Source organism: Labrus mixtus, chromosome 20, assembly GCF_963584025.1.
Source record: "Labrus mixtus chromosome 20, fLabMix1.1, whole genome shotgun sequence".
Lineage (NCBI taxonomy): Eukaryota > Metazoa > Chordata > Actinopteri > Labriformes > Labridae > Labrus > Labrus mixtus.
Genome location: NC_083631.1, coordinates 22,023,335 through 22,043,567, shown reverse-complemented (window position 1 = coordinate 22,043,567; position 20,233 = coordinate 22,023,335). Strand labels below are relative to the sequence as shown.

General features: G+C 42.1%; 3 protein-coding genes, 1 long non-coding RNA gene and 1 other non-coding gene across 5 annotated transcripts; 2 read left to right on the top strand and 3 right to left on the bottom strand.

Annotated features, from left to right (window-relative positions):
- Positions 1–459: 459 nt before the first annotated feature.
- LOC132953883 (uncharacterized) lies at positions 460–4,216 on the bottom strand. Its single transcript, XR_009665676.1, has 2 exons — positions 3,828–4,216; positions 460–2,641 (listed from the first exon to the last, which is right to left on the bottom strand). It is a non-coding gene; the product is annotated as an uncharacterized LOC132953883 (long non-coding RNA).
- A 583-nt stretch (positions 4,217–4,799) lies between these two features.
- trnat-cgu (transfer RNA threonine (anticodon CGU)) lies at positions 4,800–4,871 on the top strand. Its single transcript has one exon. It is a non-coding gene; the product is annotated as a tRNA-Thr (tRNA).
- A 285-nt stretch (positions 4,872–5,156) lies between these two features.
- LOC132954344 (C-reactive protein-like) lies at positions 5,157–6,635 on the bottom strand. Its single transcript, XM_061026880.1, has 3 exons — positions 6,413–6,635; positions 5,912–6,119; positions 5,157–5,773 (listed from the first exon to the last, which is right to left on the bottom strand). The coding sequence occupies exons 1-3, from the start codon at positions 6,462–6,464 to the stop codon at positions 5,368–5,370; spliced, it is 666 nt and encodes a 221-aa protein (XP_060882863.1). The 5' UTR covers positions 6,465–6,635; the 3' UTR covers positions 5,157–5,367.
- A 1,188-nt stretch (positions 6,636–7,823) lies between these two features.
- LOC132954171 (C-reactive protein-like) lies at positions 7,824–9,186 on the bottom strand. The gene is made up of 3 exons (XM_061026655.1): positions 9,120–9,186; positions 8,619–8,826; positions 7,824–8,480 (listed from the first exon to the last, which is right to left on the bottom strand). Exons 1-3 carry the CDS (start codon positions 9,169–9,171, stop codon positions 8,075–8,077), a joined length of 666 nt encoding a protein of 221 aa, XP_060882638.1. The 5' UTR covers positions 9,172–9,186; the 3' UTR covers positions 7,824–8,074.
- Positions 9,187–12,031: 2,845 nt separating this feature from the next.
- On the top strand, positions 12,032–20,058 carry tsen54 (TSEN54 tRNA splicing endonuclease subunit). Its single transcript, XM_061026543.1, has 12 exons — positions 12,032–12,167; positions 13,382–13,540; positions 14,756–14,819; positions 14,913–14,996; positions 15,106–15,204; positions 15,494–15,546; positions 15,710–15,832; positions 16,575–17,028; positions 17,104–17,239; positions 17,341–17,401; positions 18,412–18,525; positions 18,826–20,058. Exons 1-12 carry the CDS (start codon positions 12,112–12,114, stop codon positions 18,974–18,976), a joined length of 1,554 nt encoding a protein of 517 aa, XP_060882526.1. The 5' UTR covers positions 12,032–12,111; the 3' UTR covers positions 18,977–20,058.
- The last annotated feature ends 175 nt before the right edge of the window (positions 20,059–20,233 follow it).

Sequence of the window (20,233 nt, the reverse complement as noted above, 5' to 3'; positions counted from 1 at the left end):
TTGAACATGACTAAACCACTGGAAAATGTAATGAGGTCTGAAATAGGTCACGAGCACAGACATGGCGGCTACTGATATTTCCATTGTGACACTCAGCGGACACAAAAACCAACCATCAGATTCCACAAGTGGTCCAAAACCAATCATAGCCAAATAAAAAGATATCCTAAAGAATAGCTGCAACAGATGCAACCTTGGACTTTTTAGTCCTTTCACGTACTTGGGTAATATTATAAGTTTAGCAAAGTGTATGAAGTTGACTGTTAACAAAAAAGTTATAGTTATTTATCTTATAAAGGTTTGGAGGTGTGGTTATAGCAGTTGTGCAGGGTCAGTTTGGACTGTGGTGGTGGGGCCCAATGTGACATCTTTTCACGGGGTCCCCATTACCTCACAGCGCCCCCGTGTAGATGATTGTGATATCATTAAATACAAAAACACGTAGCAGAAAGAGCAGCATAGACTTAGACTCTGATTTATTATTCAAACATATTCCCTTTTACAGTAGCCATGGTAGTGGTATGTCAGAGTTACATACAGGATCGTAGACACTCACAATGAACCCCAGAGAGAGAGCAGATACAGCACTGCCCCTGACCCATTCATTTCTGTTATCACTTGGTTAGACAACCTTGTGTGCGGTCGGTTTACAGACTGTAAACAGTGTTTGTATGACGTAAACTCGGACAAATTAAACACACACACAGTTTTTCATTAGACATTAAAAAACACTAAATGCATACAGTAAGCTCCATCTCAGATCCCTTGTGCTCAGCATGAAAATACACACAAAAAAACGCTTAAAGGATGAATTCATTCCCAGTGTTACAACTTCTTCAAAGTGTTTTTGTTTGTTGTAGTCACCCCTAGTTTGGCCACAGTGAACCTTAAACACACATTGATCAGGGGTAGCAACATGTTGACAATTCCCTTCCCGTGAACTTCCTCAAGAGGTAACACATTTCTAACATTTAGAGCTTTAAAATTCAAGAGCCAGATAAAGAAATTAGTGGAAAATGATCCCCAAAAAGAGCTTGAAAGACATTTTTTTAATCCTGCTTACTCACGATCAACACTTCATTATCATATTTTGTTTGACAGGCTAATATCCTGAGACTGTATTTGACAGAAAATACAGTCTAATGTTTTAGTTAATGTACTGATGTAAGTATTTACAGACTTTAAAACAGTCTCCAGAGAGCAGAAAAAGCAGAGCTAGGATTGGTTGTCATTTTGACGTCCTTATGTAGGCCCTCCAAGAGCTCCCCATCAAAGGACAACTCATTAAAACTGACACGGCACATGTTTCAGGGGAATTGATGTTGCAATTATTATTATTATTTTTTTTACAAAATGTTCATTCTATCTCATCGTGGGAAAGCCCACAAAATAAACGGAGGCTTCCTTGTATCTTTAATTAAGTCTACAAACTGAGTGTGACAAGTGTTTAATCACCCTTAAATATCAGAGATCAAGTCTGAACAGTGATGCATTGTCTTTGGGCGATGAAGTGAAGTCCTCTGATGTGCAGGTTTTCTTCACACAGTAACGAGTATCAAGCAGACCATCCGATGTTCTCAGCTTAGGAATTGTTCAACTCAGCCAGTACGTAAAGAGGCAAATACCACCGTTTATATTCTCAAGAAAGAGCAATAAAGTCGGTTTGATGATGATGCAATGTTAGGACGGAACGATAATTACCCCAGTAACTCTGAGTAAACGCTCCTCTAGGTATCAATATGCACAAACAAAAACAGATATTATAAGCATAGAGAACGAGTCAATTTGTAAACATGAGAAAAACCATTGATCAGACTTGAGGCCATTATGTTGTTGTGTTTAGATCACAGGAAAAAAAAAAAGTTAACAACCACAGTTTTACGTAGTTTCTAAAATAAATCAAAAGTTACTAACTTGTTGAAGTTGTAGCGACAGAAAAATGACTAAACTTTCTCGTCCCTCATCACACAAGGGGGCGGATGTTAAACAAAGTGAGGTTCTCTTCAGGCGATGAGGTCGTTAAAGCTCAGCCATGAATGGAAAAGTGCAAAGGTGCCTTCAGAAGCCGCTATGGTTTTGTAAAAGTGTTACTCAGACTGATAAACATACAAAACACAGACAGATAGATAAACAGGCCAAGCACCCACTATCCCAAGAGAACCGGATGGAGACTGCATGTTGGGAGGAGTCCACGCCGACTTAAGTTGCCCATCAGTGCTCCGGACTTCATCTGGGACATCTTTGATTTTCAAGTGTGAGGAGTCAACATAATTCAAACTCTCTCCCCCTCCGGCTGATATGAGGATGGAAACTGCCCGTGACAATGTGGGATGTCCAGCGACAAAGCAACATCAAGTCGGTGCTTGGGCCTGGTCCGTGGGGGGATTTTCAGTGTTTTCTCCACAGTATGTAGGTCATGAGGAGGATGAGGCCTGCAGACAGACCGGCGATCACAAACTGGTGGATGGAGAGGACGTTTTCCAGCGTGTGGATCCTCTCCTCCATGGCACTGGTGTGGAAGTAGTCGTAGACGCCAGCGCCAATGCTCCAAATCGCCCACACAGCGTCCACCACTAGAGGCATGGTGATGTAGGCGAAGGGGGGTGGGCTCAGCTGCAGGTCAGACGGACTCTGTCAAAGACTGGTACAAGAACACAGAACAAGGCACAAAAACATTGGCAACATGTTTTTTTGTGCAAATTAGACAACAGGTGTTTTCTACAATTCACTTAGCAGACGCTTTTATCCAAAGCGACGTACATCAGAGAGTAAGAACAACACAAGCAAGGCTCTAGAAAAAAAGGGAACAATGTCAGTAAGAGCAAACGATCAGCTTTGAGTCTGATTGGACACACAGGTGCTGACAGGAAGTGACCAGAGGCAAAGCACAACATTGAGGGCAGTTCTTGAGAGCTCTAATCAGTATAGAAACCATCTTATAAGTCGTCGTTATCAAACAAAAACCATCGTCATTACCATCATCATCATCAATAATATGGAGACCATCATCATTAAGTTAGTAGGTATTCATGAATGAGCTGGGTCTTGTTTGCCTGCAATTTTTGGTAATTAAACACAAGAAATAATGCAATAATCGGGGTGTAGGACTTCCACACAGGTATCAGTATCTTTTGTTTTTTACTGGTTATTAAAGAAGTTTAAAACTCTGGTATTGTGACAAGCCTTATGCACAGGAGTGTTTACTAAAGTGACAGAAATGTGGTTGAATTCTTCGGCTTCCTGCCTTGTAGAAGGCTGGGAGACAACATTCAAATCTGTACAAAAAAAAAGTATCACCTGAGGAAGAACCTTTTGAATGCATGAAAAATAATGATTCAAATGCAATACCCCCCAAAAGTTAGACCTCCAATTACTCACATTTCTGTCTTGTTTTGAGATGTGTGCATTTAATTTAATCAGCAATAATCAGAGTTTCTGACACATGATATTAACAAGAATATGTTATTTAATGTACTTAACTAAAGCCTTCCATATAACGGTCACTTCAGTGGTTAGTACATTTAATAATCTGAAGGAGGAGCTTAATCTGAGTTAGCATGAATGTTGATGCTTTTTATGAAATGTAAATGTTTTTTTTATTTTATTTGCAGCAGCGTAACGCGGTTTGTTGTAATGCTATTACGCAATAATGATTGGTAAAAAAACAAAAAACATAGACAGCTATTTAAGTCGTCATTATTACTTTTAAATGAAGGTAAATACTGAGCTCATCTGATAGCAGGCTAGCTAACGCGATAGCTAACATACATGCTTGTTTCTGCTTGTTCACGTTAGCCCTGGTTTCCCCCCGATATAATTTTACTTACAGCATCTGCTACTACAGACATTCACAAGGACTGCATACGAAGATCATCATATTTCATTTGCAAGCAACATGTCCCCCGGAAAAGATTGAAACCCAGCTGCTGTCACCTACTGTAGCTACTTCCGGGTGTTATGTCGAATAGTGCTACCCGTCGAGATATGCTACCACGAATGACGAGGTCGCCGAGAATGCTTTCGCTAATATCTTAAATAAAGGTTATATGAAATCTTAAAAACGAGAGTATCCACACTCTGACAATCCATATACATTCATGTAATGTTATTTTTTTCTGGTTGCGTTATATGATAGTGGATACGGAAAGGGTCTGCTATCTTTTCGCACTCTGGTGACATTTTTCAACAAGGTAGCACATCTCGCGATAACACCGGGTGTGTCCTCGATAATGATTCCCTCCGCGCAGCAGCGAAGCATTCCAGACTTCACTTACACATTTGACGTTTTTAATAATTTCATGCCCCACGAAATATACATAAAATAAAACACAACACAAGAGTTGTATGTTAGATAATGACAGTCTGTCGGTCTATTCGGCGCCGGTAGTAAAATGTGTTTACATTTATATTTAGTTTTAACTGTTAAAAATCTCATCAAGTTCCTGTTTGTTGTACGATGAGGCGTAGGAAAGAAACTACAAGGAGAGCATGCGGGAAACCCTTACACAAGTTTGCTGAATCATGATTTTAGGTTTTTGGGATTTTGCAGAATTTGTTTATAAGTACTTGTGCATGATTTCAAATCGTCTCCACTTGTTTGATAGTGGTATCAGTCCGTTTACTCATAGGAACTTAAAATCTTTACAAATCAAATGGTGTTTGGAATGTGTAAATATGATCGGTTTTCAGGAGGGGATGACAATTTTAAAGGGATTATAAACACTTGTTAATATATCAGCTGTTTAATTTTTTTTGTAAATGCCTTCATATACTCAGATTCCGCCCCTTTCGTACTGCCAGGCGCGGTGGCCAAGTGGTAAGGCGTCGGTCTCGTAAACCGAAGATCGCGGGTTCGAACCCCGTCCGTGCCTGTCAACAGACCTGTGTGTCATATTTCTTTTCTAACATGCAACATCAGCACAATTAAGACTGATGGCGCAACAGTTGAACAAATGGTAGCCTACCTATTCCGTGTGCTAATTAAACAGTTTAAATCTAAAATTAAAGACATGCATGTACTTTTAATTTAAGATAAGATAAGATATACTTTATTCATCCCAGCAGGGAAATTTAGGTGTTCCAGCAGCCAGCATACATACAAACACGCAACACAACACATATATACATACATATCCCATCCATACACAAAATTAGCCCACAATACAGTTTGATTACTGCGTTATATAATATTGTATATAATAGACTTTGGTGAGACAAATATGGTGAGTAAAAAAAAGTTCATGCTAACCTCCACGATGTAGTGAAGTTGCACAAAAAACAGGCATTGTGAGGTCAAGTTTTTTATTTCAGAGAAAAATAAATCATGTTCCTTGACACTACCCTCGTTCAAGCATTCAGAGTCAGAGCCTAAAGCTCTCGATTTACAACCTCCAGATTCCCATTAATTTTAAGCTCTGTACTTTCCCAGTCAAAGACATTTCCCCTGGGCACTCTATTCATGGAGGACATGTCTCGGATCGTGCTGTCTGAGAGGACAGAGTCCCACATGTTCACATCCCAGATCTCCCCGACAAAGCTCTGATTGGCATCAAAATCACTCAAATAAGAATCTGGATCTTGTCCGAGGATAACCTTTCCACCGCTGCGCACAGCGTGACCTTTCTTGTAGATTTTAGTCGAACTTCTCCTCCCGTCCATGAAGAGGGTAGCCGCACCTGAACCGGAATCCCAGGTGAAGCACAGGTGGGTCTCCAGTGGCCCGAGCTCAGGGACTTTGAAGAAAACTCCTTCTCCGCTCAGGTAGAAAGACAATCTGAACACAAATAAATAAAGGTAATTAGCATGCATCTTTCAGAGCCAGTTAATCATATTCATGCTTTCGATAGGCAGCGACTTTAAAGTCCGAATTTTGACCTTTACAGTATACTGCAGTCGCTTGCGGAGTGTCTACCTGCCGTCCAGCTCTCGCCATACATTCAGCTCATCGAAGTCTCTGGTCCGGTAGGCAAAGAGGATGATTTCACGCTCCCCAGTGAGCTCCGTGGCCACTCGCATGCACAGAGTGAACGCCCTCAGGTCCAGAGGTTTCTGAGGGACCATCTCAACATAAGTGTTGCTGGACTCACCCGGGAACACCAAGGTCTTGATGGTGACACTCCCTGATAAAAAATATAGGAAACAGAAGACAAATGTTTGAGGTCAATGAGTAGGAGAGACAGAGAGATACAGACCTGCTGAGACAGTTTCTGTACATTATGATTCTGAACAATACGAATCAATCTAAGGTTTGAAATGATTCAAATGTCAGGCTAATGTCTCTGAGAAAGTTGCCCCTTTTTTCAGGATGTTTGCATCGCAAGGGGTACAAATGATTCAACCCAAATTCAATTCAAAGTCTGAAAATGTCAATGTGGTTCAGAAATTGTCCTTAGAGGAAAAGGAAAACAATTACCTGCCAACACCATGGAGATGGCAATAAGTAAAAAGCCCAGTGAAAGTCTCATGTTGTCCCACTGACCTGCAGAAAACAAGACAAAGTACTTTAATTAATTAATTCAGCCGGAGAGGAAGATATGAACGTCTGTAGTACTCTCTGTGCCGCTGCAAAGGTAGAGAAAATGTGAGCAGCGGGGTTGGATATATAATTCCCCCAAATGCTGGTCCCCAAGTCTGTATACTTTGGCTCAAAATCAACAATTGGGCTGACTGAACAGGAACTCTAATCTTAGTTCAAAATTCAAAGTTCAATTGGCAGAAATATAGATCTTAAAGCTAACATGGAAGCATTTTCAAAGCTCAGGGCCCTCGTTCCCCAACAGTGCTTAGGAAATGTTATAGATTCTGTCTTACAATGTAGAATGTGCTGAAGTACAAATTTTGGCATGCCGTTTGATGTTTCACCATAAAAGAGACATCTGTTGTAATCACGTACACTGCTTAATCTGCTCAAATTTTGTCTTTAGCAAGGTACCATCATGTAACACTCTGCCAATGAAAGGCGTCTGATCCAACCTTCACAACAGGGTCATAAGTCTCTAACTGGAATCTGCTCCTCTGTCGTGGTGGAACAAACTTCCAAACTCAAGTCGATCTGCAGAGTCCTTTTGTACCTTTAGAGAGGACATATTATCCCCCTTTTTCCACCTTTTCAAACAGCCCCCCTGTGGTCTAAATGAAACATCTGTGCTGTGCTTTGGTGAAAATATAACATGAATCAAGCACCAGAGGAGGTTTGTGACTGTTACACCGCCACACAACCCCACAGACAAATGCTATCCTTGTGCCTAACGCTAAGGCCAGTGAGCCCATAGCTCTAGGCTGGCGGTTGAGTCCATGGGTGGAGTTACCAGGGGAAGGGAGGGGAGGTTTTTTTTTTTTTTACCAGAATCCCACTGTGACATCAGAAGGAGAATTTTGTGGGTCGGTAGACACTCAGGTTACACAAGTAAATGTTCAAAAACACTGTAGAAGAATATTTTTTCAGAACATGTCCCCTTTAAGAAAAAGCTAAAGACCCAGCTTTTTCATGAACGCCTGATGATGATGGTTTTGTTTGATAATGGCGGTTTTTTGGATGGTTTTGATCCTGATTAGAAGTCTCAAGAACAGCTGTCCATGTTGTGCTCTGCCTCTGGTCACTTCCTGTCAGCACCTCTGGTCACGTCCTGTCAGCGCCTGTGTGTCCGATCAGACTTAAGGCTGTTTGTTTGCACTTACTGATGTTGTTTCCTCCTCTCTAGATCCTTACTTGTTGAACTTACTCTCTGATGTACAGTAAGTCACTTCGGATAAAAGCGTCTGCTAAATTAATAGTAGAATTGTCGAATAATAGTCTTACACACATAACACATCACAACATGGAATTGCTTGCAGAAGCGTTTATTGCAGTGACAAGAATTAAGTTTGACAACCATCTCTAATGATTCATATGAGGATGTCATACAGGTGAAATTTAGGTTCATTTGATTCCATTAATTGCAGAGCGTTATATTGCCTTTGTAGACTTTATGACATTATTTCAGCCTGTTGTGTCATAGCTACAGGATAGGGTTAAAAACATCAACATTCCCATAAGTGTTAAGTTGTGTAGTTTCCCAGCATTCAGAGTCAGAGCCTAAAGCTCTCGATTTACAACCTCCAGATTCCCATTAACTTTAAGCTCTGTACTTTTCCAGTCAAAGACATTTCCCCTGGGCACTCTCTTCATGGAGGACATGTCTCGGATCGTGCTGTCTGAGAGGACAGAGTCCCACATGTTCACATCCCAGATCTCCCCGACAAAGCTCTGATTGGCATCAAAATCACCCAAATAAGAATCTGGATCTTGTCCGAGGATAACCTTTCCACCGCTGCGCACAGCGTGACCTTTCTTGTAGATTTTAGTCGAACTTCTCCTCCCGTCCATGAAGAGGGTAGCCGCACCTGAACCGGAATCCCAGGTGAAGCACAGGTGGGTCTCCAGTGGCCCGAGCTCAGGGACTTTGAAGAAAACTCCTTCTCCGCTCAGGTAGAAAGACAATCTGAACACAAATAAAGAAAGGTAATTAGCATGCATCTTTCAGAGCCAGTTAATCATATTCATGCTTTCGATAGGCAGCGACTTTAAAGTCCGAATTTTGACCTTTACAGTATACTGCAGTCGCTTGCGGAGTGTCTACCTGCCGTCCAGCTCTCGCCATACATTCAGCTCATCGAAGTCTCTGGTCCGGTAGGCAAAGAGGATGATTTCACGCTCCCCGGTGAGCTCCGTGGCCACTCGCATGCACAGAGTGAACGCCCTCAGGTTCAGAGGTTTCTGAGGGACCATCTCAACATAAGTGTTGCTGGACTCACCCAGGAACACCAAGGTCTTGATGGTGACACTCCCTGAGAAAAAATATAGGAAACAGAAGACAAATGTTTGAGGTCAATGAGTAGGAGAGACAGCGAGATACAGACCTGCTGAGACAGTTTCTGTACATTATGATTCTGAACAATACGAATCAATCTAAGGTTTGAAATGATTCAAATGTCAGGCTAATGTCTCTGAGAAAGTTGCCCCTTTTTTCAGGATGTTTGCATCGCAAGGGGTACAAATGATTCAACCCAAATTCAATTCAAAGTCTGAAAATGTCAATGTGGTTCAGAAATTGTCCTTAGAGGAAAAGGAAAACAATTACCTGCCAACACCATGGAGATGGCAATAAGTAAAAAGCCCAGTGAACGTCTCATGTTGTCCCACTGACCTGCAGAAAACAAGACAAAGTACTTTAATTAATTAATTCAGTCGGAGAGGAAGATATGAACGTCTGTAGTACTCTCTGTGCCGCTGCAAAGGTAGAGAAAATGTGAGCAGAGGGGTTGGATATATAATTCCCCCAAATGCTGGTCCCCAAGTCTGTATACTTTGGCTCAAAATCAACAATTGGGCTGACTGAACAGGAACTCTAATCTTAGTTCAAAATTCAAAGTTCAATTGGCAGAAATATAGATCTTAAAGCTAACATGGAAGCATTTTCAAAGCTCAGGGCCCTCGTTCCCCAACAGTGCTTAGGAAATGTTATAGATTCTGTCTTACAATGTAGAATGTGCTGAAGTACAAATTTTGGCATGCCGTTTGATGTTTCACCATAAAAGAGACATCTGTTGTAATCACGTACACTGCTTAATCTGCTCAAATTTTGTCTTTAGCAAGGTACCATCATGTAACGCTCTGCCAATGAAAGGCGTCTGATCCAACCTTCACAACAGGGTCATAAGTCTCTAACTGGAATCTGCTCCTCTGTCGTGGTGGAACAAACTTCCAAACTCCAGTCGATCTGCAGAGTCCTTTTGTACCTTTAGAGAGGACATATTATCCCCCTTTTTCCACCTTTTCAAACAGTCCCCCTGTGGTCTAAATGAAACATCTGTGCTGTGCTTTGGTGAAAATATAACATGAATCAAGCACCAGAGGAGGTTTGTGACTGTTACACCGCCACACAACCCCACAGACAAATGCTATCCTTGTGCCTAACGCTAAGGCCAGTGAGCCCATAGCTCTAGGCTGGCGGTTGAGTCCATGGGTGGAGTTACCAGGGGAAGGGAGGGGAGTTTTTTTATTTTTATTTTTTTACCAGAATCCCACTGTGACATCAGAAGGAGAATTTTGTGGGTCGGTAGACACTCAGGTTACACAAGTAAATGTTCAAAAACACTGTAGAAGAATATTTTTTCAGAACATGTCCCCTTTAAGAAAAAGCTAAAGACCCAGCTTTTTCATGAACGCCTGATGATGATGGTTTTGTTTGATAATGGCGGTTTTAGGATGGTTTTGATCCTGATTAGAAGTCTCAAGAACAGCTGTCCATGTTGTGCTCTGCCTCTGGTCACTTCCTGTCAGCACCTCTTGTCACGTCCTGTCAGCACCTGTGTGTCCGATCAGACTTAAGGCTGTTTGTTTGCACTTACTGATGTTGTTTCCTCCTCTCTAGATCCTTACTTGTTGAACTTACTCTCTGATGTACAGTAAGTCACTTCGGATAAAAGCGTCTGCTAAATTAATAGTAGAATTGTCGAATAATAGTCTTACACACATAACACATCACAACATGGAATTGCTTGCAGAAGCGTTTATTGCAGTGACAAGAATTAAGTTTGACAACCATCTCTAATGATTCATATGAGGATGTCATACAGGTGAAATTTAGGTTCATTTGATTCCATTAATTGCAGAGCGTTATATTGCCTTTGTAGACTTTATGACATTATTTCAGCCTGTTGTGTCATAGCTACAGGATAGGGTTAAAAACATCAACATTCCCATAAGTGTTAAGTTGTGTAGTTTCCCAGCATTCAGAGCCAGAGCCTAAAGCTCTCGATTTACAACCTCCAGATTCCCATTAATTTTAAGCTCTGTACTTTCCCAGTCAAAGACATTTCCCCTGGGCACTCTATTCATGGAGGACATGTCTCGGATCGTGCTGTCTGAGAGGACAGAGTCCCACATGTTCACATCCCAGATCTCCCCGACAAAGCTCTGATTGGCATCAAAATCACTCAAATAAGAATCTGGATCTTGTCCGAGGATAACCTTTCCACCGCTGCGCACAGCGTGACCTTTCTTGTAGATTTTAGTCGAACTTCTCCTCCCGTCCATGAAGAGGGTAGCCGCACCTGAACCGGAATCCCAGGTGAAGCACAGGTGGGTCTCCAGTGGCCCGAGCTCAGGGACTTTGAAGAAAACTCCTTCTCCGCTCAGGTAGAAAGACAATCTGAACACAAATAAATAAAGGTAATTAGCATGCATCTTTCAGAGCCAGTTAATCATATCAGAAAGTTGCCCCTTTTTTCAGGATGTTTGCATCACAAGGGATACAAATGATTCAACCCAAATTCAATTCAAAGTCTGAAAATGTCAGTGTGGTTCAGAAATTCAGAAAATGTCTGACCAAAAGATTAAAAGAATAATAATAAAAGAGGTATTCAGTTCACTAGACAGGATTAGGAAAACTAGCTCTATTTAATAAGATCGTGGAGGTGACGATGAGAAACAGGACACCAAAGAAAGTCATTTTGTCTCAGGAAACCTGCAGGAAAATGAGATAATTCACTCATTAGTTTCATGCAGTGTCCTTTCTTTAGTATAAGTATAAATATTTAGAAATAAGTAGATGTTTACTCACTGTGCGCTGCAAAGAACCTGCTACAGACAACCTGAACAGTTGCTGTTTTTATACTGTGAAGTTGACAACTTCCATGGAAAATAGGGCGTCACTGCAAACTTTCCAGCAAAAAAATCCTGAGGTGAATCCGCCCTTGTTGTTTTCCCTTAACCTGTTGATTTAGAGTGTTTCATTTGAATTTTGAATTTATGTGCTTCAGTAACTGTCCATCCATCCATTCATCTGTTATCTTTCCGCTTTAGGGAGGCTGGAGCCGATCCCTGCAGTCAAGTTTCTTTTGTACAAGCTAATTTAATTCAACTAAATATTAGCTATTTTCGTATAACAGCAGTGACAGAAAACAGTGTTGGAGACAGGTCAAAATAAGTTTAACAGCTCTTTATACGATTTAGCTCCCTCTGCTGGCCATGTTTGTAACTACTTGTTATTATTACTGTTGAACCTGACGGGCGCTAGGACCTAGGACCCAGAGGAGGTTTGCAGCAATGAGCATGCGCAGAAGACAGACATGGCGGAGCAAAACATGACAGACACCGGGGAGAAGTTCTTCAGTGAAATATTAAGGTGCGTTGTCGTCGTAACGTCAGTTTTCACATCATGTAGTAACAGTAGAGCAATAACTGAACACATTTTAAAACTCAGAGGGGTTGACTCTCAGACTTCCTGTCTTCTGTGCTCTTAAATGGTCGCTGTGTACACATGGTGGGACGGTTCATGGAACATGTTTGTTTCTCATGACAGCTTCTAAAGTTTTAGGTCCTGGTGCATATTTTAACATCTTGGAAAACACCCATTTAATTACTAAAAATCTTGGCTTATAGTAGTTTATGAATCATCATTGTTTTTCTACCCTTTGCTCTCTGTCACCCTCTGCTGTGTGAGAAAAAAACAAAACAAAAACACATGTGGTCCAAGGTGTTAGAGGAGATTTACGTGTTTAAACCGTAGACTGAATATTTGTAGTTATTTACAGTCTATGGTTTAAAACATTCAAGACAACTTTGGTCAGAGTTTCCTGCAGCTGACTTGTTTTTGAAATGATAAAAGTTGTCTGGGTGTGGTCCCAAAGCAGTAAGTCATGACTTTATGACTCACTCACTAATAATAATAAACTGAGCCAGCTGTAAAATACCCGACAAACTACTGTATGAGTCAGGGAGAAAAAGTGTTAACTCCTCCAGTCAGCAAGCTACGGATCCCCTAAAGGCTCAAAAAGTAAATTGGGCGCACAAGATATGTATTTATTAACTTTTTTGAGACTTGAAACTGATGTTGCTTGAAACAGTCTATGGCAGGGACGGGCAACTCTGGTCACAGCAAGGGGCCACATTCATTTAATTCTCACTACCAGAGGGGCCAAATTGTAGCATACAAAAACGATAACAGTCGATTATGTCTCAGATTTAACTCAACATATACCAGTGATCAAATATTATTTTGGACATATTTCTGGTTTTCATGATTTCATGGCAGATTTTGTCATGTTTTCTTCATATTTCTTGATATATAAAAATTGACCTGAGGGCCACATTGAGGGTTGACGAGGGCCGCATGTGGCCCCCGGGCCGCAATGGAGACAACTCGTAAGGATCGGTTATGTGTCACTTGTATCAAAGACAAAGAACTATTTCTTCTAATTTTATTTACTTCAGTTAGTTTTGTAAAGTTTCATGGTTCTTTCAGTGAATATAAGTATTAAAAGTAAGTGTGGAACTTTAGTGGTTAAATGTTTTTGTCTATATCAGACAGTTGTAAAACAGTCTTTCTTTTCATTTCAGTCCATCGGAACTGTTTGCAGCCCGGTCCAGGAGTCACAAGATCCCGGTCCGAGGTCAGAAGGATTTCTTCCCCAACGACTCGGAGGAGCAGAGACAGCGCCTCGAGCAGAGTCTGGAGGAGCACTGGAGCCTCATATCAGAGGAGAGAGTGGAGAGGCTGTGAGTAGCAGAGGAATACATCAAAGTCACTGTCCCATCGCCCAGTGAAAAACACTTAATGTGTGAGCATTAAAATGTTCAATTCAAAAACTAAAATTCATTAAGTTGAAGGTGGAGTCAGTAGCATTGTTTGGTGCAGCACCTCTGCATCCCCGGGTAAAAGCCGACACAAGGTTCATACTGGTTTTGAAATGAGCGTCATCTGCTTGTCATGATCATTTTTTTTTCTCTTCTTTTTTTGCCACGTGTACGTCCGTCATGTTCGCTGATTTGAATCACATCCAATCGCTGAATTGTATCCACTCCTAAACTCACCTGCGCAGTCATTAGCTGAAGGGAAACACACCGGGCTCCCCGCCCTGAATCATCCAGAGTCAACAGAAACAAATCATCAAAATCCAGACAGAGGACAGAGTCTCTGCAGACACAGTCCCCACCGCACATGAATGGGAGGCCCAGAAGTCTCTGATTGGCCAGCTCTGGTTTCGCAGTTGCAGGGAAATTTTGGGTTCGCTTCCGGGTGGGCGCGTCCTACGTCTTTGCGCCGTGCTTTGCTCTAATATGTCGACACCACCTGTCGCAGGTTCTTGTGTCTCTTGAAATTGTGAAGATCCCCCAGTTGCAGTTGTGACAGTCGTATTTGTCTGCTTGTATCGTTTGTATTTTTTGCTGTATCTGTGTTTTTTCGGCTCTCTTGGCATCGACACCCTAAAGTCTTTATATGTGATTTTTCACTCTTAAATGTAGAAATCAAGTATATCCTCTGAAAATAACTGTGTGAGTCATGACTGTCTACAATGGGTGTAACACCCGAGTCCCACTGTCTGTGATGTTTTCAGAGTTTTCAGAGTCCTATCTTCAGTTTGTTTACATCGCCCGGACGGCCGGCTGACTCCTCCCCTCGTGTATAAAAGTTGTTCAATTGAGGGACTAGAGAAAAGAAGAATAACATACTGTACTCACTGCTTAACTGTGTTTCTAGATCACGCTCATTTCAGGTAAATTTACATGCAGTGTGAAGATACGAGCATAATAAAGATCGCAAGCATTAGCATGCTAACACAACAATGCAGCGCAAGTTGTTTTGGTTTCATCCTGGTGCTCAAGGGCGACATCTGCTGGATCAAAAAAATCACATATAAAGCCTTTAATAAAGATTTTGAACTCAACTGTTGAACTTTATATAAGGTACTGCTGTTTGTTATTTCACTGTAGAGGGAACCTGGTGCAGGCAACATGGATTCCTAATGAGCAGACAGTGGAGCTTCAGTCTCCAGCTGTAAGTTCTACTTTTTGACACACTGTTTGATTAAGGTATCTTTTAATAAAATGTTACAACATTTTGAGGATGTTTGTTTATTTCTCCACAAAGGGGAAGTTTTGGCAGACGATGGGATTCTCTGCTAACGGAAAGCAGCATCTCCTCCCTGAAGAGGCTCTCTACCTGATGGAGTGTGTGAGTGCTGATGAAACCTGTTTGTCAGGGTGTGGTGCACCCCTCTCAATGTATCCACTGCAACACTTCTTCATCTGTGAATACTGATCCATGACATCTGTGTGAACAGGGAAACGTGCAGGTGTTTCACCGGGGCCTGCCTCTGTCCATCCAGGACGGCTATGAGAGGTTTCTGTCCTCGAGCACAGTGACCCTCCAGCAGTATCAGGTATTAAACGTGTGCTGATTTGTTGTAGCTAGTTCATCAGTTAGAATGTGTTTTGCATTTTGTTTTTAAGTTTTCTTTGTAATCACCAGGGGGCAATAATAAGAACCTTACCAAGCACTAACCGTTTCAAAGTTGCAGGTGTGTCACTGTGAGGTTACTTTTGTGATGGCTATTTGTCAAAAAACAGAACGGTGCTTACTGTTAAGTAACGGCCACTGATGCAGCGTTCCAGTTGGCTTGTACGCAGTTCGATACACTCTCGAGAATGACTTTTCTTTTCACCGCAAAGGTGTTCGCTCATTTGAAGAGGCTCGGCTACGTGGTGCACAGATTTGATCCCAGGTAACTGAATCTCAATGCATACCTAACCCATACATTAAAATGAGATTAAAAAAAAAAAAGAAAAAAAGAAGAGTTTAACTAATGATAGCAACGTGACAGAGACGGCGTGGTCGTGAAACTCAACAGATTTCAAATCAATCCATCTGGTTTTTGCTTGTCGCAGCTCGGAGCCGTCGTCCTATGCGAGGCAGCTGAACCTTCCTCCGTCCCGTGACAGAGGCGGGAAACAACTGAAGAGGAAACGCAGTGCGAGCCCCGCGCCGACAACAACATCCAGGTTAACAAGGTAGATTACTCCAAAGGATCGGGACCTGATAACTGAAGGCTCCGCCTCCTGTGTTGTTATTATTTATCAAGTTGTGTTTTTTTTTTTTTAAAGATTTATTTTTGGGATTTTTGTGCCTTTTAATGGAGAGATAGGACGGTGGATAGAGCTGGAAATCAGAGAGAGAGAGAGAGTGGGGAATGACATGCGGGAAAGGAGCCACAGGCTGGATTCGAACCTGGGCCGCGTGCACTAACCACTGCGCCACCAGCGCCCCTCAGATTATGTTTTTTGGCAATTTTTTGTCTTTATTAGAGAACAGCTGAAGAGACAGGAAATGTTGAGAGTGGGGGATGACTTGTAGCAAAGGGTCGGGTTTGAGCTTAAGGCTGCAGCAGCGGCGAGGACTGTAACCTCGGTACAAGGGGAAGAAACCATAGGCTGGATTTGAACCTGGGCCGTCCGCTTGGAGGACAACAGCCCCCATACATGGGGCGCGTGCACTAACCACTGCACCACCAGTTATGTTTTTGGAATTTTTTTTGTCTTTATTAGAAGAGACAGGAAGTGTTGTGAGGAGAGAGCGGGGGATGACATGTAGCGAAGGGCCGAGGTCGGGTTTGAGCTTAAGGCTGCAGCAGCGGCGAGGACTGTAACCTCCGTACAAGGGGCGCGGGACATAACCGCTAGGCTAGCCAGCGCCCCACTTCCCATATTATATTAAAGCGACATGAGATTTTCCATCCCTTTTTTCTCACTTTAGTCAAACTGAAACACAAGAAGACTCCACAGCCGACAGAATGGAGGAGGATAAAAGCCGCCACGAGGAAAACGAGGATAAAAAATGTCGGAAGTCAGACATGATGACATCTCCGGCAACACCGGAGACCCAAACGGCAGCTCAAAGTCCAGCAGAGAAAGACAAAGGGGGCAGGACCTGGTGGATGATGGATGCTCGCGAGGACCAATCAGATCACCAGCCTGCCTCCGGTTCCTCACGCTGGCACTTCGGCTCCATCTCGTTCCCTGACCTGGGCTCCAGCGAGCGCCGCCCCAGCCGCTTGGCCCCTCCGGACCCCTCTCTGCTCCCGGGGTCTCTAGCTGTGGGGGTGTGCGACGTCGCCCCCTGGAGAGGGAGGATAAACCTGCGGAAGGTGAAGGAGCAGAGGAGGGAGGAGAGGAGAAGTCACCGGTGGAACATCAACAATGACAGAGAGGTTATTGTTTTATTTCACGCTATTGTTACGTTGCATGACTTTTTTTTTTTTTTTTTAATCTGGAGTTTCTTACAGGTTCGGCGTTGCAGAAACTGGGCGGAGTATCGCGAGCTCCAGGCGAGGCGGCAGGAGAAACGTAAAGGTGGACCAGCACATTTGTGGAACAGGGAAGTGACTCCTTTACACAACCCGAGAGAACAAATACCCACGGGTAAGTTTACAGCGACATGCTCTCAAATTCAATACACACAGTTCCTGGATTCTAATCCACTTTGATAAGATGTATCTGATTCAAAAAAATGTTTTCCTCAGCGGATCTTTTGGAAAAAATCAGAGTGACTGAATCTACCAGTTTAGTCGAGGGAGCGTCCAGGTACTGTTTGTTTCTCTTTCTGTTTCTGGTTTGGCCTCATTCACCAACCGTGCTTAATGAGACATTTCTTCTAAATGCAGAGTTAGGCAGTTTTTAATCAATATTCTGATGAAAAAAGTTGAACATTTTCATGAAAAAATTTTGACTTCAGAAAATGTCAAAATTTTCAAGAATAAATTTCGGCTTCAAAAAAGTTAAAATTTTTAAATGAAAAAATTTCGGCTTCAAAAAAGGTCAAAGCAAAGAAAGGTCTTTAAGTGGTTAAAAGTTGCAAAAACCAGGGTTGGTAATTTTCAGAAAGTAGCATGATTTTGAAAGTAGCATTCCCTCAGTGCCCCGTCTGCACTCACCCTCCCCCCCCCCCTCTGTGCTCCCTCTAAAGCCACGCCCCCTCACCTACATGCTCCAGCTCCGTTGGTATAAACTCCGTCATTGGTGACGCGCTTTGAATGTGGGCGAGTAGTGCCTACAAGGGGTAGAGAACGAGCAGGGAGACAGGGAGGCGTGTGATTGGTTCATCAGATTGGTACCTCGTGGCAGACATTGGTTGAAGTTTTTACAGACTTACAAACTGATACAGATGACGGATTTTCTTTGTTCCTTTTTCAGAGAACACAAGTTATTAATTTCTGTCAGGACCTAAAGACGATTTCAACCAAAATCTGAAAAAGTGAATCTTTAGAAAATGACCAACCCGGCCTTTAAAACAGTAAAGTAAGGGTGCACATGTGCTGCAGTCACAGTAAACAAGCATTATGTAATCAAACAGTCCAGGCTGGTATTCACAAAGTGACCTCATGCCGTGTATTTTATTTGACAATAGTCATCAGAAAACGTGAACTACCAGTCACCTGTGATTGGAAAGTCAATCAGAGTTTAGATTTTTTTGTCTCCCTTCCATCGCGGCTTTTAATGTTTTCATCAGTAAACACACAAAAGACGGCGAGACAAAGGAGCGAGAGAGGACGCCTCGGCTGATGTGGGTGACTCGCGCTTTTTTGTCCTTTCAGGTTAAAAGGTTCAGACAAGTGGAGGATCTGTTTTAATGTTTACCAACCTGACACGGTGGCTGACTTCAAGAAGAGCAACCCGGGGAAACCGCACTCCCGCATGTGTGTGTGCAGGTAAGAAAACACACACAGACGCCGACACACACACACACCCATGTTTGCAAAAGATTGGTTTACAGGAAACATTAGAATAAGAGTCACAGTGGTTGAAAAAAAAACAAGAACCCTCTTTTGTGTCATGTTTCTTTTGTTTAATTTGATGGAGCTTAAATTAACATTTAAAATCAACAGATGTCAGCCCCGCCTAAGATCTACAACAGAAAAAAGGACATGAGAAAAAAATTATGAGCAATTACTAATTAGGACTGACATTTTCTCACACACTAAATGAACCGCCTCCGTTCTGTGTCTCAGTTTCAACGACCCCGTGCCGGACCTGAGAGCCATCAAGCTGCTGGCCTTCAGCAGTGGAGACATCCAGGTGGTTTGTGCCGTAGTGGACCACGGAGACATCTCCTTCTACACCTTCAAAGACTTCCAGATACCCACTGATGTTTTCCCCTGACACCTCACAGCCGTATAAACTCATCTGTGGACTTCTGTATGAATCTGTGGGTTGGATGATGAACCTTTGGTGGCACAGGTTGGAGAGAGTGTTTAGTGGGTCTGACCGGTGCTTAACGTCATGGAGTGGACTTTTTGCCAAAGTTTCAGTCATTAGGTGGGAACTGAAGGGGGGGCCTGCATTGCTTCTTTTTTAAAAAAAAAAGAAAAGTATACTACCTTTAAATGGTATGAAGGACTTTTAGGGCCACATTAAGGGGAAAAAAACTGAGATTTCAAAATTAAAGTCATACATTTACAAGACTAGAGTTGTAAATTTACTGAAATAAAATCCTAAATTTAGTCAAATAAAGTCGAGTACTTAGTCAGTAGTTGATACAACCTTTCAGAATAATAATTTTAACCATCGCCTAGTTTAAATCCAATTATACATTTCATATCACTAATTAACTTTATTCTAGTAAATTTACCACTTCAGTCTCGAAACTTTGGATTTTCTTTTGCTTTAATGTGGCCCTTCGTAGAACGGTGCCAAAGTTTGCTCATTTCAATTTGAAACATTGAGGGGTCACTGAGTATGTTTTTTCCTTTAAAAAAAATGGGTTTATCACGTCTGTAGGTTGCACAGTGTACAGCTCACTGCACGCCCTTTTTTTAATTAAACATTCATTACAAAAAGAAAGTCTTTTTTCTTCAATAACACTCAATAACAACCCCCGAGGACTCAGAGACATATCCGGAGAGCTGCTGATTGTGTTCTCCAGTTCCTCTGTCTCTATCAAGACGTTTTGTATGAAATGCATTCTTTTAAGAAGGATTAATTTTATGTGTCAGTATCTCTCTTTAAGATGAACTTTCTAAATACAAACTCAAATTGCATTGTCTTAAATTGCGTTTGTTTTTATTCCCTTAACTTGATGTACCGTCATGTGTACACGCACACTGTTTCACAACGTCTTCAGCTTCTGCTCTAGAGGAGAACGAGTTGGTTAGTGGACCTAGAGTTATATATTCCACAGAAAACCTCTACGATGACTGTCATGTTTTATTTTTCTGTTATAAATACATTTATCAATACACCAATATACAGGACAAACCATTAGCATCTTTTCTCTTTCTAATCGTTCTTACGAGTTCATCCTGTACAATGATTTCACCATAACTTGAATTAGAAGAAGTTCTGGAGCAGGGTTTCAGTTCAGGAACCCCATAAAGAACTGTGCTGGAGACCGGGGACCCCCACTGTCCCTATTTTAGT